At 43.7% G+C, this 27,109-nt stretch overlaps 2 protein-coding genes across 4 annotated transcripts in view; both read right to left on the bottom strand.

Moving 5' to 3' along the window:
• USF3 (upstream transcription factor family member 3) overlaps positions 1 to 1,055 on the bottom strand; it is a 32,759-nt gene extending 31,704 nt beyond the window's left edge. The window contains exon 1 of the mRNA XM_069019283.1: positions 966 to 1,055. The gene's annotated coding sequence lies outside the window, so the exon portion shown is untranslated. The remainder of the gene's footprint in view (positions 1 to 965) is intronic.
• A 3,982-nt stretch (positions 1,056 to 5,037) lies between these two features.
• NAA50 (N-alpha-acetyltransferase 50, NatE catalytic subunit) lies at positions 5,038 to 26,911 on the bottom strand. Of its 3 annotated transcripts, none has more exons than XM_069019265.1 (5): positions 26,731 to 26,911; positions 13,029 to 13,165; positions 12,444 to 12,563; positions 11,416 to 11,482; positions 5,038 to 8,956 (listed from the first exon to the last, which is right to left on the bottom strand). In XM_069019265.1, the coding sequence occupies exons 1-5, from the start codon at positions 26,736 to 26,738 to the stop codon at positions 8,776 to 8,778; spliced, it is 513 nt and encodes a 170-aa protein (XP_068875366.1). In that variant the 5' UTR covers positions 26,739 to 26,911; the 3' UTR covers positions 5,038 to 8,775. The 3 variants fall into 3 exon arrangements, with proteins under 3 accessions (XP_068875366.1, XP_068875374.1, XP_068875360.1); XM_069019273.1 differs by having other exon boundaries at positions 13,029 to 13,162; XM_069019259.1 differs by lacking the exon at positions 26,731 to 26,911 and having other exon boundaries at positions 13,029 to 13,200.
• Between the last annotated feature and the right edge of the window lie 198 nt (positions 26,912 to 27,109).

The following is a 27,109-nucleotide window of genomic DNA, read 5'->3' as shown; positions in this document are numbered from 1 at the left end:
AACCGGTATCATGTGCCACAGCCCTATCTAACTATAGGTATGTCAATGGACTCAGTTAATTTGCGCTGTCTGCCACAGGGAGCTGCTTTTTAAGTACCCTGCCCTTAATGTGAACAGTAACTGTGAGTTGCACACACTTCTGTGTTTGTCAACGTTGATTTCCATGAAACTGAAGCCTTCCAACTCTTTTAAACCTCTGCTACCGGCAAATTTAACTGAAATTGGCCCGAGAGCTAAAATTAGCCCTTGTTGATTGGAGAGAAAAGAAGAAATAGACAGAGACATCCACCAGACTTCCTTCCGTAGGAGACCAAGCTTAAAACACGCCCAACAAGAAACGTTAGCTACCAGTGACCGAATTCTAAGTTAAAGAGCTGGCCCTGTACATACAGCATCCTCTGAAGTGGGCTAACTTCCCGTTGGGATGTCACGCAACACGAGCACACAGCCGCGATGCACAGAAGATCCCGTATCCCGGACTACGCCGAGAAGATGCTACGCTGCGGCGCAGTGCCCACCTCTCGCTGCCTCCGAAGCAAACTCCCTGAACGGCGACTCACGCTCAATCGTCTTCCAGCACCAAGACCGCAAAGCTACAAAAACACGCCGCTCTCCAAACCTTCACCGCCGCTCCCCCCGACTTTACCTCACACCAGCCCTGGCACCGAAAGCCCCCGCAGCCGCACAACTCCTGGGGAGCAAAGCCCGGGCACCGCCGCCGAGCCACGACCGCCCGGGGGGCAGCACCGCCAAGGGCCGCCCACGCTCTGCAACTGCGCCCCGGCCCCACAGCCCCTGCCCGGGCCGGGCCGGGCACACCTGGGCCGGACAAAGGGGCACCGGCCCCACCGGCATCCCGGGGCGAGCGCGGCCCCGGCCCAGCGCGGCGCCCCGGCCCCGCGGCCGCTCCGGGTCCCTCCCGTCCCGCTGCCGCTCTCGTCCCCGGTCCCGCCGCCGGCACTCACGGTCGGGCCGGGCGCGCTGCGCGGCGGCCCCAGCGCCGGGACCATCCTCCGCCGGGCGGACACCCCGCGCCAGCCCCGCCGCCGCCTCCGCGCCACTGCCCGCCCGCGCAGCCCACCCTGCTGCTCGCGCCGCAGCCAATCGCCGCGCGCGGGGCCAGCCCTCGCGGCCAATCAACAAGGGCCGGCCCCGGGAGGGCGTCGCTCGCCCTCCACTGGGCGGGGAGGAGCAGGCGCGGGCCAATCGCCGCCACAAACACTGGCGGCGCGGGCCAATCAGAGGGCAGGGAGGCTGAGACTGGCGTCAACAAGGTAAGGGGGCCGAAACAGGAACTGGCGGGGAGTGGCGTCCCGGGCGGCCAATGAGCGCGGCGGGAAGAGGCGCGCGAAGGGGCGGGCGGCAGCTCTTAAAGGAGCAGCGGCTGCGCGGGGACGGGAAGGGTTGTGGGTCGGCTGTGTGGGATGTCATTGACAGCGGTGATGGGGAAAGGACCGTGTGTTATTGCTTGTGCGTGTTTTGCTTGTCAGGTGAAACAATCCCGTCCTGCCAGGGCAGCGGCGCGGCGGGCAGACCCGAGAATCACCCGAGCGCTGCCCTTCCCCGGCCTCAGGCGCGGGGCATATGAGAGACCTCGCCAGGATAAAACAGCGCTTATGCACTGGCGTGCTGCCCTGCGTCCTCGGCTGTCGGCGTTCTGCAAAGGAATGGGGAGCAAAGATAAAGGCTGGCTAAAGATTTGCCGCATGGAGCTGTTCATGAGGAGCCCGACCACGTCCCGTGACTGTTCTGTGCTGTGACTGATTCTTTAATAGACATTTTTCCTTAACTTTGTCACACGCTGTGCTCACGCTTAGTTCTGGGGAGGAAGGTGCTCCATCCATCTTCCTCGTGAGTTAAATCAGAGTTAAGGAAAAGTGTTGTTTTATCCGTGAAATTAGGGACTGTGGATCATTAACAACTCCCCACTACCTCACTTTTCACTTCCTGCTAACACCTAATTCAATTACCATCCATAATAAGGCAGCTTCCCATTTCAAGCCTCAGCTGCTTCCCTGAGAAAGCATCTCATACCCATATGCCTTCCTACAATATAATAGAGCAGGGACAAGTTTCTGAAGCGGTGTCCAAGAACTCTTCTGCTGCTGAAATGAGTCATAGCAGCAATCAGATCTTAAAAAACCCAAAGCATTTTATTTTGAATAGCTGCCACTTGCAAAATAACCTTGCAGCTGACATTAAGTGGAAAGCCCATTTGTGAGCTGTGAAGAAAGTTGAGGCCCAAGCTGTTTATGCAGAGAAATTCTAACGTTACTATAAATAGGAGCTTGAAGCTGTAAAGTAGGAATGTAAATGCACTTTTTTGCTTTTCATAATCTTTCATTCTGATATGACACAACTAAACTGGAAGACAAGCAAAATCTGAAACACCACTGCTCCATCAATTTATTCCAATATAAAGTGAGGGGGGGGGTTCCTCTTCTAAAGGGTAGTGTGCTTTTTTTGGTGAAGATTTTCATTAAATAGGCACCCCCCATCCAAAGCAGCAAAACCAAGTTTACCTATTGACACTCTGTTGTGCTCTATAGTGTTTGAGCTCATAAATGGTCAATACCAGTACAGGGTTAAATATCTGAAATACTGTGGCAAAAATCCAGCAGCAGGCAAAAAAATCCACAGGTGAAACCACATACAGCAGGAACCTGCTAAATATCAGTAGCCTGTCTCTAGTGGAGAATATAAATTTACAATTATATGGCAAGATGGTTAAACAGCTTTTGTACAAATACTTGGAAGGAAAGCTTTCAATTGAATAGATAATTTTCTGTTTTTTTGACAAGTGGTTTTGCAGCTTTATTTCAGATAGTCTTAACCAAGACCTTCAGTGCAATTTTTGGAACAAGTTTGTTTTTTTTTTCAATTCTTGGTCGTAGTGCAGGTTTGGGTTCAATAATTCAATGAGCAGCACTGGCCTAGGTCTGTATGACGTGATACAGCAGCTGACAGGCAATGAGAACACAGGTCAGTGAATCTTTCCCAGTGCAGGAATTTCTTGGACTATGGGCCATGTACATTCAAGTGAGTGAAAGAAAGCTGGCAACTCAGCAGTTTAGAGAGCTTCAGCTGGTGGTGCCACAATGCCTTCAGGCAGAATGGTAGTAAAGCTGAATGCTTTTACAGTGTTAAAGCACTGGGGAGGAGGAAAGAAGGCAGAATGGAAAGAGAGGGATAGAGTAACCTTTCCATTATCTGTTTGAATTGATGCCTCTTTAGGGGCAAGAGAAAAGAACATAAGGCAAGGCATTTGTCCCTTACAAAGCATCTGGATTAGACGGGCTGAATAGACTTAGACAACCCTGATGGAAAGTAATACTGCCAGAAACTGATCACAATGCTCACCTGACAGACTGGTTTGGTAGATTCTCGAATGGACTTCACGTTAAGAACTTTTGGACAGGGATTTTTAAAGTAATCTAAGATACTGCAGGATCAGAGGATAATGTCCTCACAGGGACAGAGAACTGATTAAAAGAGAGAAAAAGGGCATAGAACGAAAAATCAAGTTTTCGCCCTAGTGGGAAGTCAGTAGTGGAGTCAAAGATTTGTGCAGGGGCTTATACTCCTCAACACTTTAAAAAATGAAGTAGAGTGAGGTGAAAAATTGCTGGAGGCTACTCAACATAGTAAGAATGAGGAATGGCAGGTGTATCTTCTAATGTCAAGTAACTGTGCACTGTAACAGCAAATAAATTACACCACAGGTAAATACAGTGATTTACATACTGGGAAAAAGTAACAATCCCAGTGTTTCACATCAAGTGAATGACTGAGCACTCACTCACTAGATCCTGGCGTGGTGACTGTTCTTTAAGTAATTGTACCAGTAACAACTAAGAGATAACATACCTTCAGTGATTACAGAGGCCCTATAAATACCCAAATTTTGAATGCCTGGAGTGCCTGTAGAACCAGCACGGCTTTGGGAAAGGGCAATATAAATGATCAGGAGTACCTGCTAGTTTCCCTGTAAGGGACAAATGAATTGCCTAGTATTGGACAGGTTGTTCTAAGAGGCAGCTGGGATGAGGAAGAAGAAGGAAAGAAACGTGATAGAGACCAATAAAAGCTGAATGGTTTGGAGAACAGCTGCAGCAGTTTAAGTCCAGCAAAGGTTTTCCAGCCTCTGCAGCTGCTGGTGAGGCTGGAGTGATGAAGGTTGCACTTCTGGTAGCAGTTCACTTCCAGCTGTGCCTTCCAGGCCCCCCTCCAGCAGAGGTCAGGGAAGGCAGCTGGAAGCAGCCACTCAAGACTACAGACAAGTTTCAGAGCGTGAGCCTTGCTTTTGCATGTTAATGTAATGAATGCAGCAACTCCATCTCTTGATAAAGCAGTTTCCAGAGGAACTTAAATGTGAATAGGATGCACTATAGAATATTTAGGGAAACACTTCTTTTCCTCCAGAACCTGGGCCACAGTGCAACTTCATCACTTCATAAATGGCACTTCAAAGCAGAAGAGGAGCATAGTGAAAGTAGACAAAAAATAGCTTTAACAGAAGAGACTGAAATTGTTTAAGGAGATGAGTTTTACTTAAACAGCTTTCTGAGAAAAGTCAGTATGGAAGAGTATGTGCTGCATGTTAAGACGTTTCAAAAGTATGGACCATAGTTTTTCAAAGATTGTGGTCAAGATTTGCAATAACTGGCAGCTAATGTGAATACTTTAAACTTTTTATCTATAAAGCCCAAACCAGAGTTCTTGGCACCTGGTCTGTTTGTTTCCAGACTGCTCACTAATCAATGCAAAAATATTCCAGAACAGTTCCTCTCCTCCCTCCTACCCCACAAGACAGAGGATTTCTGAGGAAGGGATTGTAACTCCAGGGAAAACAAACAAACAGACCTCACTCTGCTCAGTTGTCAGACACCCTTGGCATTCATCACAGCAGCCCAACACACAGTTCATGTTAGAAATCTTCTGAGTTACACAGTTTATGAAACATCTGAGGAATAGTCTATATATGCTTTCAGAAGGAAACAGCCAGACTGCAAAAAAATGCACATGACAAGTTGCAAATGACATAACTCAAATAGTGCACGTTTATTCTGAACGGTATTTCTAAAGAGTTTGAGAAAAACAAAAACATGCTCCTGATGTACAACAAGGGCAATGATATAGATTAAAAATGGACCATCTTATTGTAAAGAATTTGCTCCCCCTGCAACTTAACTTGTAACATTGAGAATGCATCTGTAAACTGCATACAGCATACCTTTCACTAAATCTTAACTCAAGAGACCAGGGGTGGTCTTAGCCAAATTAATCAGGAAGCAGTTGCAGATTCAAAAGAAACATCCAAGTCAGCAAACACTTTACAAAACACAGACATTGTGCATAGCAGCTGACCCTGGATTACAACATGAGGGAGAATAAAACAATTTGGGGGATCAAATTTTTACTAGACACAGGGCACCATCAAGATTTAACAAAATATCACGTAGGTTTGTTTCAATCCTAACAGTATGTCATATTTAGTTGGCAGGTTTAACCATTAGCTGCATCATGTAAACTCAGCCAGTTTCTGTATACACAAAATACATTCTCTCCCTTCCCCCTCCCAAAAATGAGGGATCTCTCTCTTCTGGATGATTCCTTTTCTCCTGTACCATGGTTTTCTCAAGTAGGAGTCCTTTTGTAGGTAACATCTTCATACTTCAACCGATGTATGACAAAGCCAGTTGCAGAGATTCAGGAATAACTTGTATATACACAATTTACACTCTAAAGCTGTTAATCACATACATTTTTCTTGCTAGATCTTCATCCACAACAGGAAGTGCTGGTGGTTTTTTTTCTTCCCACTGAAACTCCCAACTTTTGAAAAATTTAGTTGTTCATACGCTGCTATTTTCAAGCTAGAAGGATGTCCTCCTGCAGCAACAACCAAAGTAACTCAAGTTCTCTGCAGTAAGCCAATACTTCACACAATTTCAGTGTCTGGCTAACAGCACTAAGACACAGCACTCTCCTCCCTCACTCAACACAACTGACAGACTAATAAAATACAACTGTTTGTCATCCAGAACTACTGACCTTCACTTGCCCTTATCCATGTACAGGGAACACAGTTTTCGTAAGATTCAGATTAAACCTCGTATTCAAGATTCAACAACTGTTTTCCAGGATTAATAGCCTGGGAAAAGGAGTCTTAGATTTAATCTGTCTTCCACCTCCTACAAAACATTTTATCAGAGGTTACAATGAGGCAGGTCTGCTGTGGAATAGGAGCTTTAAGAATTGTTCTCATGGATACATTCATAGAATGATGGCAGCCCAAAGCAAAAAGAGACAGAAACAAAGGTTAATCCAAGTAAGTTCAGACATCAGACTTGTACTTTTAAACCTGAAGAAAAACTGTCTGTGAAACACACTGATTTGTGGAAGCCTACGACAACAGCAAGTCCTAAGAGTTCATATCCCCACACCCATCTACCCAACCCAAACACTTACCACTTAGTTCTAGAAGAATGAAGAGCACTTTGCTTGGCACCAGAGGCAGCTATGGTCTGAGTTACAGCTGTGCTGCACGAACATCCTCAAATACAATACTATCTCTCTCCCTCCACATACTTCTCTTGGTTTGGTCTACAGACGGCCAGGGAAACTATGTTGGCATATGGCAAGCTAATTGTGCTTCGATACATCCCCTTCTAGAAAGATGCTGGACTGCCAACATAACCACCATGAGCAGGTCCTAGCTGTACTGAAAACAAGCTTTTGTCAGAACTAGGCTGCCTCTGGCCAAGGGAACCGTTTGCATCTTTCTAGCCAGAGTCTGCCACCGAGTGTTGCAAACACAGGTGCTCGCCACCTGCCCGTCTCCAAGACTCCATTAGTGCAAACCCAGCAAATTAAGTAGCCATTTTCCAGCACAGGTCTGTCAAGATGCACTCCAACAAATGCTACAGACCTCTGTGAAAGAAGGAGTAGTTGTGTAGCAGCTCATATAGTCACCCCTTGGGTATCAAAGACCACATAATGTGCAGCGAGGGGTGCCATCCCTTGCCTCACCACAACTTCCGTCTTGGAATCCTTGGTTCCCAAGTCACCCTCTAATGACTGGACAGCACCTACTAACCAGATGTATGCTGCAATGCACACTAAAGGTTGGAGGCTTTCAGAGCGGAAGAATTCAAGATGCAGATCTAAACGTTAAAAAACAAACAGGAAAAGAATACAGTTCAGCATCTACATGGGGGATGGGACAGGTTGGTGTTGTCTCAGCTCAGTGCACTTTCCCAGGTGCTTGGAGAAGAGTCCAAGCTCAAGTTGGTATTTATATTGGCATACATAAAATTGCTGGCAACAGTGCCTAGAAAGGAGCACTGGTATTCACGCAAACAAAGCATGAAAGGACGCAAAGCAGAGCTTAGTACAGTTTACTGTAGCCTCAAAGTTACAGTACTAGGAAGAAGCCAGTCAGCCTATTTTCCAAACCCATAAAATGCTCTAAATATATGCTGCTTTCTCCGGTGCTCCACGAACACCCTCTCACCAGAGGAGAACTGCATTATTACTACTGAACGGGGGAAGGGGAAAATAATCTTCAAAGGAGCAAAACCACGCAGTTCTTCACCACCTCCTCCCGAAGGAGCACATAAACACAGCAAGTCAAGCCAATCCCAAGCAAATCCAGGAGACCCCTGCAAAGCTCTGTGATTAGGGTCAGATTCATGTCTGCCTTCATAGCCTTGCTGCCTGGTTTCCTCAACCCTTACCTCTGTCACCACAGATTCAGTAGCTGTAACTGATTTGTCTGGAGACAGGTGCTTGCCTTATGTCATCAAAGCTGGTAAGGTGGTCACAATCACTTTTTCCATCCCAACAACACAGACAAAACTAATTCTCAATGAGCCCTGCAGAATTTCACCCATTTTTAAAGCAAGGGTCTTGCCTCAGGATTCATATTTTTACAAGGTTACTCTTGCCAACACCAGATTCAGCTCTTACTCTGGCAAAAGTCTGCTGGGAGTTGGGTAAATGAAAATAAGAAAAAACAAAGACCACTCTAAATCCTCCTCTCAGTCAGTTAAGAAGTGTAGCACCAGCTTGGGTGAGGAGTATTTAAAAAAAGCATTCAAAAAGATCAGCCCAGGCAGAGTGAAAAGGTATGGTAAAGTAGCCCACCCTTCTCAGCAAAAGATGGAGGAAAAAGCCATACTCAAAAATATTGGGAAGAACTAAATATACTTTTTTGAGGTGGGGGGATTAAGAAGAAGAGTGGGAAGTACTGAAGTAGCATTCAAAGGTTGGGGGAGATTAAAGTACCCTGTAGGTTATAAAAAACACAATAATGTAGGGGTCAAAGGGCAAGATATCACTTTGCCTTTTCCCCCTGCATTGGATTTACATTCTGCTTACTGAAAGAATAATTCTGAAGGAAACTTGTCATCAGGATAACCTGCTCAAGCCCTCCACACCTCAAACTTAAAAGAGATCTGCACACCTTTTCCCACCCCAACAGAAAACAAAAACAAAAAACCACCCCTACCCCCAAATAAACACCAGAAAGGAGAGCTCAAAAAAAAAATCCAAAACCAACCAAAACCCAACCCCAAACATGATTGGACAATCCTTGGAAGAAGCATTACATTTTGTTGGAGAGAGGTCAAGAGAAAAAAATTAAGATGAAGGGGTGGAGTAAAAAAAAACCAAAACAAAAAACCAACCAACCAACAAAAAAAAAAATCAAGAGGCCTCTCTTTCCTTATTTGGCGACAAGCAAGTGCAAGAAAGTGTCCGCTGGGGTTTTGTTCAGTTGTCGGTCTTTTGCACATCTGCGTTCTGGCCGAGACAAGGGGCTTTGAGGTTTTTCTGCAGCACGTGAGCATCTGCTGGCTCTATCCTCTTGTAGTAGTTCTTCTTAGTCTCAATGATCTCAAAGCCAAACTTTCTGTAGAAGTCAATTGCAGATTCATTGCTAATCTGGACGTGCCTGGGATGGAAAAGGGGATAGAGACAGGGGTCAGTGCTCTGCCACCATACTCAGCACGGTCAAAGACAAGAAACACAGCTATCTAGATAGAGACAGGAACAGCGGTGTAAATCCAGGACTGGAACTGTTGGTCTTCCCAATTCAGTTCTGGGCTAACACTCAGCCCTTGGACGGCCCCTGGCAGTCAGTAGTAGTAAATGCTTCCCCTCAGTAAAACTCTTTCAAGGAAAACAAAACAGCAGAGAAAACTCTGAAGCATTACTACCTTAGTAATTTCAATTTCTCTTAATCCTAATAAAGCAATATGACAGATATTTTGTGGAAATATGTAACAGAGTTTCACTGTAAAGCCAACTTTAACTTCCTGTAATAACATTTTGCAGATGACCAGAAGAGATGTCTCAGCGATGATCCCAACACGCTGGAACATATAACTGGCAATGGTGTTTGATACGATTTTAACAACTTGCTGTACTCTAACTACTCCTCTCTCCCCACGAAAAGCTGTAGTATCAAAAAGCCCCATGGAATTACAAAGCCCTTTTTTCCTTGTATTTACTTCCCCTAGAGTTTTACAGATTTTGCTAGCGTGTTTCAAGGTTTCCAAAACAAACAGCCATCAGTTCTTTATCCTAAGTGACCAGGACATTTATTTGCACAAGTTTCATTAAAAAAAAAAAAGAAAAGAAAAGAAAAAAGAAGAAAGAGAGAAAAGAAAGAAAAAGGTTTGGCTCAACAAAAGGCATTCATTAAACACTCCGAAAATTCAGTGGACACTGCACAAGTTCATGAATCACTTTGTCATGACAACACGCTGCATAACCATAGAACCAAAGTAACTGTGGAAGCAACAGCAGAACAAAACAAAAGATCTTAGTGTTAAGCCCAATATGCACCAAAAAGCTAAAAGGGAACTTTATTACAATGACAAATTTAGGCACCGATATCAAATTCGGTGCTAAGCTGCATAATATGTTTGGATAGAAGACGCACAAGCAATAGACAGAGTAATTAAATCAATGGGCCACTAAAAGAACTTTAGCCCAATTTTGGGGCCTATTTATTGTCATGCCAGAATCCGTAGTCTGGGAAGTGTAAAGAAGGATTATGAAGGATTTGGGGGTTTTTTTGCATTAGAACTAGCAAACAGTTCCTTCACTGTGCACACAGTAATGTGCAAAAGCAAAAAGGAAAGCCCCTGTCCCATTAGCATAAGAGAGAGTTCATTACCACTTCTCCTGAGGCAGGAGAATGGGAATACGAGCCAAAAGCAGTTTTACTCAGACACCTCTTTAAAACACATTCCTCTTACAGAGATGGCACAAAGCAACAGTAGAGGACGTGGAAGAGTTCGCACCTCCGTGGCAGAAATGGACTAAGTTTGAGGAGAAAGTCCCTCCATTTATAGTGATATCAGTGTATGAAACACTCCTCATGAAGCATCTTCAACAGTCCTGGGAAGTATTCAGGACGTATTTCTGTGGCAGTGCAAGTCCATCCAAGCTGTACCTGCTGTGGGCCTATCCCTAGTAGCGCATCGTGCTTGCACTGGTGTGATGGCCAAGGCAGTGATGGACAAGAAGTTGGCTCAGAGAAGCGATCTGGCCAAAAACTGCATCAGCTCACTTGGTAACCACACAGACACCAATGCGCAGGAAAAAGCAGAAGTGCGAAACGGGCAGCAAAGCACAGTTTTGGCTTTTATGGATTTCAGATTCTGTTTCCAGGGGGATTATTGGGGTGACTGTCCTCTACCCCTGTGCTTGTTCTCTTGTCTGCATCATGCCAAGTGCTTACACAGACATGCAGTTGATTTAAAAAAAAACCCAAACCAAACAAAGCCCAAGAAAACTACCCCCAAACCCCAAAAACACACTAAAGAGCAAAAACAACACCCAGAAACAAAACTGAAAACAGCTTCCCCAGCTGGGTCAGGGCACTGGTCTAGTTTATTGCGCACAAACAGCTGACCTGGCAGTGTGCGATAATGGGAATAGCAGTTGGGCCTTATTAGTGAATGTAAACTTTGAATGTTTGCAAACATCTCTCATATTCTAACCCACAGAGTGCTGTCATGAAAGACAGAAAGCAAATGCATCAAAACTTGCAATATTTTCCATTCTGAAGACCACCTTGTATGATAAAAATAAAATCCTTTCTAAAAAGGTTTTTTTTTTGTCTTACAGTATAATTTTGCTCTAGAATGTAATTTTCTAACTAAGCTACTTTCAAATTCAGCAAATCTGCAGAACCCTTTCTAAAGCAAGCATGCTTTTGGTATTCTCAGAATTACACAACAAGCACAGAATATGAACCCTGGCTTTCCTGCTAGTACTTACAAGATGTTCCTTGACCCCACTAAAATATACACTAAACCCAGACTTGGATCTCCATCCCTTTGCTCCCACATCTACCTCTATCATCTCTCAAAAATGCTTGAGTGTAACTCATTTACTTACAGATAGATGTTGTCAAAAGTGCCATCTTTTTCACAGATGTTTAAGACATGATTCAACATTTTAGTTCCTGCCAAAAGATAAAGAGATACTTAAGAAAACTAGAAGGGCACAATTAAGTCTATACTTAGCAAGATACTTCCTTGAAGAAAGGCAGGTTAACTGTAGCTAGACTAAAATGATAAGAGTGTGAAAACTAGGAAAGGCAAATAAAACATGATGTGTAAGTATTTCATTCTCTCTCTCTGGCTGCTCATAAACCTTAATTCATTGTTTCTTTGAAGAAGAAATAAAAATCACAACAGCCCAGAAGCATATGTATAAATCAGCTTATTTCAATACTAGTTTCATGGTCTCAAACTCACCTCAAAATACAGCCAAAACATTGTATAAAGCAGTAAGGACACTGGTAAGCCTTTCTACTAAAGACCTAGTAAAATAATTCAAAATAAAGTTGTATTTTCAATCTAGTTTGTCAAAGCAAACGGGTTACTCTAAGGTCTTGATTAATCTGTCCTATGGGTTTGCAATGTGGAGCAAAGAACTAAATGCAGTATAGACAAAAAGCAGGTACTACCCCTGAGCAGCAATAATCAGTAGTGATAAAGACAAAATAAAGAGAAAGCCCCTACATTTAGAAGAGTGAAGGGAGAAGCCAATGAAGGAATGTTGTGTTCTACATATGCAGAACTTGCATACTGGCTACATATCACTGACAAGTTATTTCATATCTCTCTGCAACAATTTTCACATCCACAGAAGAAGAGTATTTACATCACAGGATGATGATATGATTAAGATTAAAGTAATCTGAAATCCTGAATTAAAAATTACTACTACAAAAAGTTTATTTCTGAAAGGCAGGGAAAAATGAGCACACGATAAATCATACTCTTTCCCCCAAGTCCCTTCCAAAGCAATCAGTAGTCTAAAGTGCACTAACTTGGTTAAAAATCCGAAAGAGCATTTGGAAAGCTGGACAGCAATCTGGTTTCTCAGATGACTTAGATACAAAAGAAGACCCTCCTTACCTATTCCTAGCCTTCGGTAGGGTGCCAGGCATCCGAGTGTCATGATGTACAGTCTCTTCTGGTTCTGGGAGTGATCCACCCTACAGCACACTGCTCCCACTGCAATATCATTGAAATAGGCTGCCAGGGAGGGAAACAAAGGTTTATCAGTAACAAGTCTCAAACTACACACACAGATCTTTCATTTACACCCTGTATCTTCCTTCCTCTCTCCCTCCCCTCTTGCTAATTCTCCTATCCAGATAAAATAACATACATTGTGGATTCACATTTGGAATGAAGTTACCAGTGCTGCTTTGACACAGTGGTTGCTTATTACTGTTCACACCAACCAGCAATGACATCAGGAGGTAAGCTGGCAGTGCACAACTGTTTTCTTCTGGAACAGAAAACATGCCTGTTCTCAGTGGGATGTAATCTGTTTAGAACACAGACCCTCTGCGGCTTTTTTGAGGTTCCCAAACAGTTACTTTTCATTATGTAGAACAACTAAATAGAAGGAGCTGCTATTCAAAACCATTAGGGATAGCAATGATGACCACTTCTGCCACCACAGCCCACAATTACTGGCAAGAACATTTGTACCTAATTTGGCAAGTTCGCCAACCTCCAGTACATCCTTGTAGAACTTGTCATTGTAGCTGACAGGAAAAATGACCTGGTTTAGCCTCTTCAGCTGCTTAATGTTGTGTGGCGTCACATCTCCCAGCTCGATCCGGCTACTGGAACAAATCAAAACATGCTTAACATCTGACATACTGCAACATTTTTAAGGACACCAAAAATTAATTATTTTGTTTATGCTTAGAGAACTGTCCCACCTAATAGTCAGTTCAATACATATTTGAACTGCCACATCCAACGCATACAATCAAGTTTAACGCTGGTTTAAGTCCCAAACCTCGTTTTTTCAGTCAGTTCTATACAGTCAGAAGTTTCTCAGGCCACACTAAATACTAATGTACCATAGTATTTGTGTGGTTTTACTGGGTGGGAGAGAGGAGAACATGGATCTCTGCAGAAGTATTAGTTTTAACTTTATCCCATTCACTTCCCCTCTGATCATCAAGATCACAAGGAAAAGAAATGAAAAACCCCAAAGAAAATATGGGAGGAACAGGAAGCTAGAACAGAGACCAAGGAAATTAAGTCCTTATCCATGCTTCAAAGACAGCCTCAATTTTACCACCTATCAATATAAAGCTTATGCTTAGACAAAGTAATTACTAGACATCTGTCTCTAAAAACCAACAGTACTGTGTGCAACAAATGTATTAAGCCTGTTACTATGCAAGTGTGCCCTTCTCAAGGTGATATCTGCATCTACTACAATTATCACTGAAATCTTTCTTTCTGCTGAGAGCAGAATCACAAACTTAAAATACACTGAATTGTACTGAGAAGAAGCAGAACAAGCTCCTCTCTTTCCGAAGACTACCATCCTGAAAGAAATGCTATATACACAGAAGCAAATTTAAAAAAAAAAGAAAAATAATTTTTAAAAGAAAGGTATTAGTTGCCCTTGGGCGAGTGCGAGCAGTTTTAACTGCAAGGACTACAAGAATGAAAAAAAAAAAAACAAACAAGATAATCAAAATCTTTTCCCAAATGGTCACCAGAATATGTAGGCAGGTACAAAGCCAGTGCACACAGAATTAGAAAAGCACACAATTCTAGGTTCCTATCAGCCCTGTTTTACTGAATACATATGGGCAACCAGGCTAATGCCTAGGACACAACAGCACAGGTTAATTTAAATAATACAGTGACACGAAGATGATACAATAACCAAAAACTTTTTTTTCCCCAAGAACTGTACCAAGCAATGCAGAGTATAATGTCTCTGCTTTATTAACTGACCTTGATCATACATAAAAAACCCTCTTAAATGATACCCTCCAGATACCAGTTTTAGTTGTCAGTACCAATGATAAATATGTAATACTGTCTAAGCATTGTACTGCAGCCTGCAAAACTATCAGAAGAAACTACAGAAATGGAGCCTTTCACTTTTACCTCAAGAACCAAAAATCTTCACCCACTTTCTCCTTTTCTTTTACAGCAAAGAATTAAGTCTTCAGTTTTGCAGAGATACCAAGGCTTACCATTGCCCACTCCCCAGTATAACCCAGACCAGACAATCTCCCCAGTGAGCCCTACAGAAGCTAAACAATTTGTAAGTCAGGCCTACCTTTTAGAGGACCACTAAGCATCAAGGGACTATTGATGATTTTGTAATTCTCCACCAGATTAGTATGTTCCAGTTACTACTTCAAATTAATGGATGCTATTTACATATCAACATTGCTCACTCCAAAGTCAAACCTTTTGGGACACATTTGCCAAAGAGATTAAAAAGCTCTCTGATGTCAAAGCATCTCATGTCAGTATGAGTTCTTGCAAATTGTTCCAGGCAGCTCTTCACCTATCTTCCCCCCACCACACTGCACACATCCATCTTTCTTCTCCCTCATTGCAAGGTCAATTGCCAAGAGACAAATCCCTGTAGTTTGCCCCTCAGCTCTGCCCAGTAGTACAGCAATCTCCTGAGAGACATCTCACTACATGGACAGTGTGTTCCCCAACAGTGATTTCAAGAATGACAGAAGAAGCAAAAGACTCCATATTCTTTCATCTCATCCATGTCAAGATACCCAGGCATTCTAGAGTCAAACCCAAGAGGATATATTTCTAAAGTTTATAGCTAAAAAGCACTACATTCTCCTGAAATAATCTGCAGTATCTCTTTTCTGTGAGTCCTACCATAACCAACCCTTTGTCTCACAGCCTTTTCAATCTTCTAGATCACTTTTGCTCTCAAGACTCCTTTCTTCATGTATGGCCATTTGTGCAAGTCCCTTTGAGAATTATATTCCAACACAAAGTTAAGTCCCAAGCTAATAAGGATGATGTTCTCACATTCCAAAAGTACTCCCAGAGCAAAGCATGCAGTCAAAGTTATTAGATGGTGGAGAAACTGTGGTACTGTTTTATGCCCAACTTGGCACAACTGCTCAGCCTAGCACGGCAGGGCTTCCTCAGGCTCACAGAAGGAAAGTTTTGATCCTGGCCAGCAGTGCTGCTACCTTTTCCTCACAAAGGGCACAAATAGAACTGTGGCATGTGGGTTCCTGAGTATATTTGTGTCCGTGAAAGAGTTCTGCTAGAGTAGGGCACCTCAGTAATCTTGTACTAGGAGGGAAGAGAAGAATGAAGAGCCCCTTTTGCTGCAGTCTGCATGAGAGTAGAAACCAAAGGGAGCAGGTCTCAACTGCCCAGTTAGGTCAGATGAGCTGCAGTGCAGGAAGTCAGAAAGGGAAGAGACAAACCTCACACTCTTCTCCAAGCCTAGACCTCTTCTCCAAATAACACTATATTAACCTTGGTGATACAAAAAATGTATCAGTAGTTCCAAGCTTCAGTAGATCAGCAGTGCTAGCATGATGAACTCACAGCAAAGTTGTTATGCAGCATGTCTCTTTTTGAGCAAAAATACCTGACACAGCCCATCACCAGGTAGTGCCTTCTAATATTATTTTTAAATTAATTAGTTACTAATCAAACAGATCAGGCATTAGAAGACAATCACTATGAAATATTTATGATGACAGTTCAACAGGACAAAAATATATTACCACAGGCGGCCAGGACAAGATGGCTAAGAAAGGGAACATGGCCAGAAGATAGCCCATCACCAAGAAGGTTTCAGACAGAGAATAAATAAATAAATGCAGAAGCAGAATCTAAGGCTGGTAGCTGCTCAGCCAAGACATCACCTCTGAGGCTGGCATCAGGCCAGAGAAATGAGCTCTCTTAGTAGATGGCTGAAAGGCACTTGCTGACACATTTCCTTGAGCCCCTGGACTTCCTCCCTCTATCCCTCACCACTTGCCACATTCACTGCTGCCTCCTGCCATCTCCTGCTGCCTATCTCCTGTGCTCTGTCACTATGTGGTTTGTCCTTGCAAGAACTGCACTAGGGACAGTATTTTACCCTGGAGAATAATATGAAAGAGGTTTGAGAAACACTGCAGGAAGCATAAATCAATACACTAAATATATCTGTTTAAATAGTGTGTACGCAAACCATAAATTACTTTAATGTATAGCACTACCTGATTAAATCAACACCACATCTATTATGCACAAAACCATTTAATATGTAAATTAAATAAGAACATGGAAACGAAGACCCACATAATGAGAATTCATCATTTTGCCTGAGGACAGTGTGGCAAGTGCCACTGGGGCCTTGAGTAAAATCATGGGAAAACTGGCACTGCTGCCCAAAGCAGCAGTCTTGCTGTCCCCAGGCCACTCATTTCCATCCTCTTGCTGGCACAAACGTTTGTGCAACAATGTGGTGAACCAACACCAATTAAAACTAACCTAGACAAAAAAAAGAAAAGTTTAGTTTTAACCCACATCAGTCCCCTGACTGGGTTCACCACACAAGTCCTCTGCCACCATAAAGAAGTGAAAAAAGGTTGCCATAGGCAGAACTTGGTTCTTGAGCAGAAGTGCCAGCTCATCCCAGTTTAAACTGGAAGTACAGTGCAAGAGGAGCACAGGGATGTAGATTATCCAGTACATCTGTGAACACAGTGTAGAGATACTGTGCTACACTTTATCATTCACAGAACAACATGCACTTTGATCCTAAGGACTTAAAAAAACTACTCCAAATAGCCAAGACAAAGCACCTGTAACAAAGGGCTCAAAATTATCACTCCCTTCTTTTCACCAGAGTAAAGCAAGCAGCTTTGTGCGGTCTTTTTTTTTTTTTAAGTTTGTTTTTAACAGCTGCTTACAACTAGACCTGCTTCTTCAAGTTACATCTCAGCCAAATCAGTAACTTAAGTAAGATTTTTATGTCAGCTAAGGTCTGACTAGGCCAGTCCTGTGCATTTCAACTCAGTAGAGGGTGTACCAGAAATACTTATTTTCGGCTGTTGCAAAGAAAAAAATTAAATTATGAGCTCAAATTAGCATATGAGAGAACATAAAGATGTGCAAAGAACCTGAAGTGCCCAGAAGGAAAATGCCCTTCCATAACAGATTATTTGACTCTATGATGCCACTAATATTCCTAAGAAGATCCACATTTACCGTTGGCACCCTACAGCTCAAATGGTACTCCATGGAGGATGCAATAGTCAGCTCAGCTGTACTCCATCTCAGATGTCAAAGTTTCTGGGACAAGTCAGTCACCCCACCCCAAGCAATTGTTTTTAGCATAGAAGAATGAGGGACTCTCGGCTTAAGGTCAGGCCTCTTACTACTACAGTGTTCTACAAATCCATACACTTTCCTCAGTGGAATACCAGCCTTCTGAATCCACCTGAATGCCTTCCATTGTAAGGCTGTTCCCAAGTTACCATTACTCTCAGTTAGTTATTCCAGTGTACTCAAATCTACCTCTATGCTGTCTGGAGATGATGGGTACCACTGCACAGGCCTTTTCAGAGTTATCATGATCTCTTCATACCTTTCTTCTAACTAAAGCCAAGCTCCTGGCTTCTTCCTGTAAGACTGGCTCTTAATTTCTACTATTGTCACACTACCTCTTCCTTACATTCCTTCTGATTAAAGTTGATTTTCCTTAAACATGGCTAACCAAAACTGCTTACAGCAGCCCAAATACTATTGTCATATACAATGGCATTAAGTTTTTCCTGTCACTACTGGAAGCATTTTCCTAACATATCCTAGGACTATGTTTGCATTTTTCACAACTGCTACATTCCATGACTTGGTTACTGGGGAAAAAACACTTGGAGATTTCACTAGTAAAGGGAACCGGTTCCTGGGGCATGGGCTGCTATCTGTTAAAAGTGCACAGCAACACTGCCCAGCGGTGTAAGAGCGGAAGCGAAGAGTGATCCGCCAAATCCTAACAGAAGTGTGACTTTAGTGAGGTGACATGCACCAGTTCCTGAAACTGGATGCATGCCCAGAACACTGGCAGTAACACTCCTGCTCTTGCATGCCAGCGTCCTATGATCCTCTAGGCATGGGCTAGAAAAAGCCTCACACGTTTTGTGGGACCAAACGCAATCTGGTTAGTCCTGCTGCAGTTGCTTTGCTCTGCTTGCAGCTTACAGGGCTGTGATTTCAACAGTCTATTTTTCCTACAATGTCTTATATTGATACTGGTGGAATTAACAGAGGCTACACGAGATACTAGTGTTACTTATGCTAAGACTGCCTTTCGCTGCTCAACATTTACCAAAGGAGAACTGCTATACAGAATGACAGCTCAAGAGGCAGCCAATTTCCAGTTACAGTTCAAGAAGAAACACAAATTCACTCCCTGGGAATACCAAGTGTCGAACACTACTTTAGAACCAACATCAGGAAGAAAAAGGGCGAATTTTGAGTTTCTTAATGCTGTAAGAATCTCAGTCTCATTCAACTTTAAATAGTGCAAGTCTCTCCCCAGAGGGATGTGCCTGACTGAAACAGATCTCCGTGTAACTGATAGCTGGGCTCAGGCTTATTGAAGGCATCTGGCAGGCTAAATTTAGCAGAGCTGTATCTGAAACTTGCAAAACTTACTGAGGAGTAAGTCAGGAGAGGCAGCACGGAGAAATGGGCCCTAAAAAATTAAGAGGGCTTCAGAGAAGGTTTGTCACCTGCTAAGCGGCCAGCTAGCTTTATTGCTTCTCTTTTGGCTTCCAAGTCAAAGCAGGAGTCTAGACAGAATAATCCACTCATAAAATAAAACCAAACCAGAACTATGAAGGCCATAGACCTGAAGGGTGTGGCTCTGCTTAGATTCTACTCCAAGGCCAAAAGAGCCTCTCTCTCTAGTGTTTTGGGGTCTGGGGCTGCTGAAGTTTTTTTGATTGGTTTATTTTTGTTCAGTTGTTTGGGTTTTTTTTTAATAGATGAGCTGTCTTGCTAGGCACACCAGTTAGTCTAGCTCTTGTGGGCAGATCAGTATGTTTTCAATTATCTCAAAGATCTGTGGGCTGCATATCTACTCTGCTTCACTTGTCAGAAAATCAGAAGGATAAGTACAAACCTAGCATGCAAAAAGTCTTACCAATTTGCTCTGAGACCCCTGATTTTCTTTAGTCCTGCTTACTACTGAAAACATGTATTGCATGACACCTGATACCCTGCTGGAGGCTACTCCCAGTTCTGGCCTGCAGAAGGGCACAGTGATGTACAGAAGAAAATGAAGCAATTTTAGAATCAGAATTAACAGAAGACTTCATTCAAGACTTGCAAGTCTATTGGATCTCCCTGTGAACAGGTTTCAATGTCATGCATCACAATTCCCCAAGATGTACATCAGACCCTAGTTACCCCTCCCTTTATCCTTAAAAAAAAGGAAAAAAAATACACAGCACATTACAGCCAAGTTTCTTCATTATATCTGGATATCATACAATTTACTCTGCTTCAACCTAGAAAACCTGACCACATTCAAAAGACTGGCCAGTCTTCACGTGAAAGAAGTAAAATCATGCTATAATAACGTCACAGTTTTTCCAGCTGAAACATGTCCTAGATCTCAAATCTCCAAGTGAAAAATAAACTTTCTCAAGAAAATTATAAGCTATCCCATTCTGCAGATGGATACAAAGAGCAGGAACCACTATGTCCAGCTGATAGAATTTTCAAACTCTAAAATATCAGAAATAAATGTAGCTGGTCTAGAACAGAAAAGCAGACACATGTACATCACTTAGTTGTCCATAACACTCTGCTGCTCCAGAGCACCTCACAAGGTTAAGGCCTAAATATTTCATCAGCCTATCCCAGGTACATCAATATCAGGTGAAAGAGGAAACAGCTTGTCTGCAATCATACAGCAGATAAAGAGCTGCCAGAAATCCCAACTCTTTGTTGCTGCTCTAACCACTTTTCCTTATTAGTCAAGTAAGCTCACAAGAACACTGATTTTGATCCATGACTGCTAAACAGAAGTACTTCACTATTTTGAAAGAGCTTCCCTCAAACTTAGTTTTGTGCCTCCACTAACTATATCCTGAGACCCCTTATAGACTACTGCCCCTTTCCATACCCTCAGTGTCCCCAGATCTAACAATTATAACCCTTACCTGCCTCCCAGAAGATCGTGACCCCTGGCTAATTAGTGTTTATGAAGTACCTGATGATCATCAGGTAAGAACAGAGGCTTACCTTCAAAATCAAAATAGAAGTGATACTTACAAAGTACCTTATTTACATAAATACAGCTTGAGGGCACTTCTGGTACGTACACAGGTAACAAACTATGGAACTGACATATCAGGAGAAAATAATTTTTCTGCTTCACACAAACTATTTCTATAGGTAACTGAAACACATTTCTTTACAAATGCCTTTGTCCATTAGAATAGTGAAAAAAAAAAGAAAAAGGCAGTTCATTATGGGTTTCCTACCTATACTTTGGATTTCAGTCCCAGAGTTGGGTTTTGTAAAGTGTTCAAATCACACATTATATTAATAACATGCTGTGAAAAAATAACTGAATGTGCTGTGCTATCAGTTTTATGTGCCTACCTTAAAAACACTTCTAAGGCAACTATCATTTTCCCCCTGTCCTTCTCCTAATTTTCACTAAGAATGAATTGTTCTCAAATGAAAACTTGTGCCAAAGATCTAAAAACAAATAAATCTCCTTTAACTGCAATTTTCAACTTAATTCGTGACCTTTACTGACAATTTTAAGTGCCATGTAGAGAAAACTTTCAGAAGCCTTCAAATGCCGCCCAGGTCTCATCCCATACTCTCAGGAAAATATAAATACAATGCTCAGATGGTGGAAATCAGAACTTTTTTCAGGGTTAGAGATTCTAGTCTGCTAAGGGCCAAAAATCACATGGAGCCTGGAAGAGAACAGAGAGACGGAGAAGGAAAGCCAAGTGAGCTCAGGAAGTACATCATGCATGAAGATCTTACTATGAAGCACAGTATTTTCAATTAATTAAAGAAAGAAATACTCTGCCCCCAGGAAAATTCATATATCTTAATCTTAGTCACCTAGTGACAGTGTTGTGGAAATGGTTTTCGCTCTATTTTCAATAAAGCCTGAAGTATAATTTCCTTCTCATAATGAATTAATTCAGTATGCTTTGACACAAATACACAGTTACCCCATTTCAGTGCTGCGCTTCTCCGCTCTCAGGTCTTCAAGTCCAAGAGTCTCCAAGTAACCAGGTATTCTCTGCACAGACTCTCTCTTCACCCTGGCTTCCCCACCTCAAACTCCCTCCTGACAAACTTCTGCTGCTTTACAACTAACTCCCACATGGGTACTTCTTCCCTTTCCCTTTTTCAGCCAGGAGCAGAAACTAATCCTGACACATTGCCTGTCTCACTTAGAGCAGGAGGGATGCAAGGAAGTACTGCACTTTTCTCCTATCAATTCCCAAACAAATATAAAGATCCAACTTCTTATGTTCTTTCCTCCTCTGGATAAAAACATCTAGTACCTTCTCAGATTATTGGTCTGAACACTTCTAATGCTTGCCAAATGGGCAGGCTCTTCAAGTTCTGAATGATTTCCACTTGGATTAAAGTATTCTTCTGGCTCAACCATCACCCATTATTCCCCATTTTAAAAGAGATTTAGTGTGGCAAAGGAGGATGCATCATTTCTTGTCCTCAGAAGATGGCAGCAGAGTCTGTGGCATTTGGTGATTAACTAAAGTTACTACATTTTTCACAGAAATGTGCCAAACTACCAAGCCACATCTACATGCAGAAAGAATTGAATGGTCAAACAGTACTCAAAACACAAGACTGGGTTCTAAAGTGCTTGTTAAATGGCTACAACCCCTCTGCTACCTTCCTACCCTCCCAAGCCTTCCTACTTCATGGAATGTCTTAATCTGGTTATGGAATTAAACTCAAAGTGGTCAGAGTTATAAATCAGGTTAAAGTACCTATAATAAACTGCACTGAGTTTTTTATAAACTCATTTAGAAGCTGTTAAGCCATTTGTAAGCTTGCATATAGGCAAGGTCTAAATTTACCATCCATGAAAATAAATGCAGACTATAGCTCACACTCGGACATTTCTAGGTTCAGAAAAAGCCTAAAAATAAAGTGATTTTCAAGCTCAATTACCTTTTTTGTCCTGCCTCCAGTGCATATGACCATTCAGCAGTTTTCTCATAAACTTGGAACTTCCTCCCATATATGTTAAGCTTAGCACTGTGCCGAGCAAACGGAAACAATTCAGCAGCTCTGCACAAACTCTGTCATACTAACTCAGGAGAGAAAAAGCCCTCCCTGTCCTCCTCAGAAACATGCACATCTTCAGGACCTTGAAAGATTTACTCCATGAATCCAGACAAAACAAGCAGAGGTATCAGAGCTTACCCATGATGACTCCCCACTCTTTAAAAACGATACAGTTATTTTTCTGTTATATTCAGTACTCCCCAGCTGTGATGTCTCTCCTACAAAGGTAGCCAGAACAGCATGTGCAAAGCCTTGGGGTTAGGAAGTTGTCTGGGGCAGCAGCTACCTGTTGTGTAGGATGTAGCCTGTAGGACTCTTACACAGCAAGTCAGGACCCTTAGAAACTACAAAACCTGAGAATTAGCTGCAAACATGTAAAAGTTGAGAGGCAATCTCCTAGGAGTGTCTTAACCAAAAGTAGTGCACACTTCTTTCTAAGGCTGGTTTAACACACAGCACTCTACTCCCTGTTTCAATCAGTTTTCCATCCCATGGCTCAACACGTGCTGCCACATGACAATCTCCCAGGTGTTTCCCATCAAAACTGGAGAGGGATTTGGTCAATGTGACAAAATAATACGTGCACAGGCACTGGGCCCTGCTTGTAACATGCACTACATGCTCCATGTATGTGACAAACCCGGTCACAAAGTGGGTACATGCACGCAGTGGAGCACACAGGTCCTGCATTAGCCTTGTGTAATGTGGTTTTTTAGGGAAGGCCATCAGGGAAAGGCTGGATGCCTTATTCTCATAAGTTTCATCTGAACTGAAACAGCTCAGAAATGCACCCTTACTTGAAGATATCAGATGTCACAGACAGTAATCAGCAAATGTTTAAGAATCAATGCAAGATTTTCAGTTTTTCTGTAATAAAAACACAAGAACACTGAGCAACAAGTGAATCAACACCATGAAAGCAGCAAAGTGCTCTATAAAAACAGCCAAATTACTGCAGACAGTAGAACCTGAGTACCTTCCACTGGTATTTTTCCTCATGCAAACACATTTCTAAAATAGATTTTCAAGTTCAAGAACTAACAATAATAACATACAATAAATGAAAAAAGAAATTAATCTCTAGAGAATCACAAGGTTCACTAACAGAACAGTGAATTACCTGTTTTTCAAGTCATGTTTAAGAAAAAAAAAAGGAAACATAATGAGACTCTAAACTACTAAAATCACTCAGAAGGTGAAGATAGAGTGAACATAAAGCCAAGTCGCACAAAACCAGGTGGAAGCTAATGGCAGTTTCTAGTTCAGAAGTTGGTGTTTAACTCATCAAGTAAGAGAAACCCCACAAAATTTTAAGCAGCTGAGAAAGCACAAGAATCTCCTGTTATTTCTGAAACCAGCAGTCCTAGGTAGAAGAGGTCATTTAACCTCAAACACCCTGATGACAGACACTACAACCTGCTGTGCATTATTAACACACATCCGTGCACTATTTCGAATTCAGAGAGTTAAGAAAGAAGGCTGCAAGCAACAAACGCTGACTACACAGTCTTTTAGATCTGAAGGTTCATGTCAATGAACTGGACCGTTTCTTTTTAAATTCTTTCTCTGCCAAAGTAGATTCTTCATAATTACAGCTGATAAAACATCAGCTGCTCTAAGGGCTTCCAAAATCACCTCTGCACTTTGTGGTGTAGGTTACAAATGCAATGCATACATTCCCAGAAAAAAACAGTCAGATGGAGTCAGTTTGTTCAGAAGGACTTGTCCATAATTTTGGATTCAATACTGAAGACAGACCAGATCCCTTCAAGCACATTAGTTTCTGTGTGCTTGGAGCTGAAGCTTTAGATCTATTTTTGGACCCATCTTTTGACAGTACTTGTACTTTAGGGATCTTCACCGATCTTTGTAACTTAAAAAACAATTTGGATTTGTTCCAAAGTATCCCTGTGTAATTTATACATTCCTTTTGAACTATTCTCTAGTCCTTTGAGTCTCATTGTATTTAAATGGGGTTATTTTTCAATTTGAGCTCTGTCGGCATATTTGCCTCCAACTGAATTTTTAGAGAACACCTGGATTCAATATGAGAATCTGAACAAGAATATGAATTTATTCTGCACCAGAACTTGCTGTGTGGTGCTAACAGTGCTTTGGCAAGACAGGAATATGCTGTTCTTCAAAGAGATGAAAGAGTACCATAAGAGCAGAAATACCAAGTACAGAACCCAAAGCAGTAAGTCCTGAAGTTGAACCAGTAATAAAGCTGCCTGTAAGTAAAAGTAAAGTAACAGAAATCAAGTTTGGTGCTCTGGAAGCAGAAGAGTGGTATGCAGGTTTTTTTCTCTATATATTTTTATTTTTTAAAAAAAGTTACAAGAAGTGAAAAAGTCCATGAAAGGAGAACTCCTCATCAGTGCAAGCAAAGCCAGGCTCAGTTCCTCGGGGAGCACCGCAGCACGGCAGACAGCTCTGGCCATGCCCTGACAGGAGATCCCCACAGCTCCAGCCTGGCACGCCCTAGGCCACTTTCCCACTCACACATCCAGGTCCCAGTAACCCTGTCCCACGACTGACATACAACCAAAGCAAGGCTAAGGCTAAGCTGTAGCAAACAGCAGAATGGTCAACAAAGGATAAAAGGAAACCCAGTTCCATCGGGAGCGCTGCAGAACAACGATCGCGTCAACTGCCACCTCATCTTGGCGGATCCGTGCTGCTGCTCTTCCCGCAAACTCCGCCGTCCTCGTTACAAGGTGACTAAGAGTGGGGGTGCCCCGTTTTATGCAGGGTGGTGCAGGTGGATAAACGGTTGTCCAACAGCCCAAACACACCTATTTTACGTCAGCTGAGAGTCTGTTTATTTGCAATCATCCCTGAACCTCCTTCTACAGGCACCTGCCAGCCCCTCACAATGTCTCAAGCTGCTTACATGTTGTAAGAGCCAGCTAAGAGTCTGTTATCAAGCAGTCTTGTATGACCTCACCCCTGTTGCTAATAAGCTAAACCCCTTACCATTTCTTAGTAAAAGCTTAAGTGATTCAGCTTCCATTCACCCTGCCTTAAGCTGCCAAACTGGAAAAATAATACCCATCATTGCATAACACCAGTTCCAAGGGGACTGGTTTAATGCTCTTTTGAGAAACAGCTGGGGAAAGCTGCCTTTGTGCCTATGAAGAAATTGAGGCACAGAACTGGAACAATCACGTTTTGTGGAGCACAAGTGATGCTGAAATTAATAAACATAAGGTGATTTAGCCAACACTGAAAAACCTGTCCCAAAGTGACCTGGACAAGGTCAGGCAGGTCATCTGACACCAAAGCACAACTGTGAGTGTAAAGGCCTCCACTCTCCTGTACAAAAACGGCACCTCATTGACCCCACTGAGAAGGAAATCAGTGTTTTCAGCCAACCAGATTTGAAATCTCCAGCTTTCAAGAGACAGGGAGAAGTGAAGCCAGGCCCAAAGCAGCGGGTGTGCTACAGAAACATGACACAGAACACAGCTCATTTGCCATCCATCCACGCTGTACAGCCTCCCCGTGGCAATTAAAGACTTAAAAACCAACGAAAGTGCTAAGAGGATGTTACACACAATAGCACTGCAAAACCACACACATCCGAGGCTGGCAGCTTTTTCGCACAGAGGGAGCGGCGCTGCTTTGCTATCGCCAGACAAGGACCAGACAGGGGCGAGAGCCCGGCCAGCATCCCCCCCCCCGCCCGCTCTGAAGATCGCCAGACCCCGCAGGGCGGGATCCCCCCGGAGCACGAGGAGCCGCCGCGTCCCGCCCGCTCCAGCGCGGGGCTGAGCGCGGAGAATCCTCGCTCCGGCGGCGGCACAACCGTGACGGTGCGGGAGCCCCCCGGGCAGCTCCTGCTCAGCCCGAAGGGCTCCAGCGGTGGCACCGCCGGTTTTCTCGCCAAGAGAGCCTCCCCGGCATCCACCCGCCGCGGGCCCTGTCCTAGAGGGCGGGAGGGACGCAGCAACACCCCCGAGCTCAGAAGCGGCGGCACCGCCCGGCCCTCTCCCGCCCGCCGCGCCGCCCGGGCCCGCCCCGCTCCCCGCTCCGCTCCCGGGCAGCCCCGGCGGGCCCGGCCCGGGCCGAGCCCAGCACTCACCCCTTCATGGTGCGTCCGCGGCCTGCCCGGCGTCCGCACTGGCTGCGTCCAGGGCCCGGCGGTGCGGGTGCGGCTCCGGCCTCCCCGTGCTCAGCGCGGGCAGCTCAGTCTCCTCCTGATCCCGATCCTGATCCCGATCTTGATCTTGATCCCGCTCCCGCTCCACATGGGCCTCCGCCCGCCCCGCCCCGCCCCGTGACCCCTCACCTCACGCCGCGCGCGCGCCCCCGCCCCGCCCTCCATGACCCGCCCCCCCCTCCCGCGCGCCCCCGCCGCGCACGCGCCGCGCCCCACGGGGCGGGGGGAGGACGGGGAGGCCCCGCGTGTCTCGGGGGCGGGGCGGGGTGCGATCACGTGAAGCGGAACGGCCAATCAGCGC

The sequence above is a fragment of the Aphelocoma coerulescens genome, chromosome 1 (genome assembly GCF_041296385.1).
Source record: "Aphelocoma coerulescens isolate FSJ_1873_10779 chromosome 1, UR_Acoe_1.0, whole genome shotgun sequence".
Lineage (NCBI taxonomy): Eukaryota > Metazoa > Chordata > Aves > Passeriformes > Corvidae > Aphelocoma > Aphelocoma coerulescens.
This window is presented reverse-complemented; position numbering and strand designations above follow the sequence as displayed.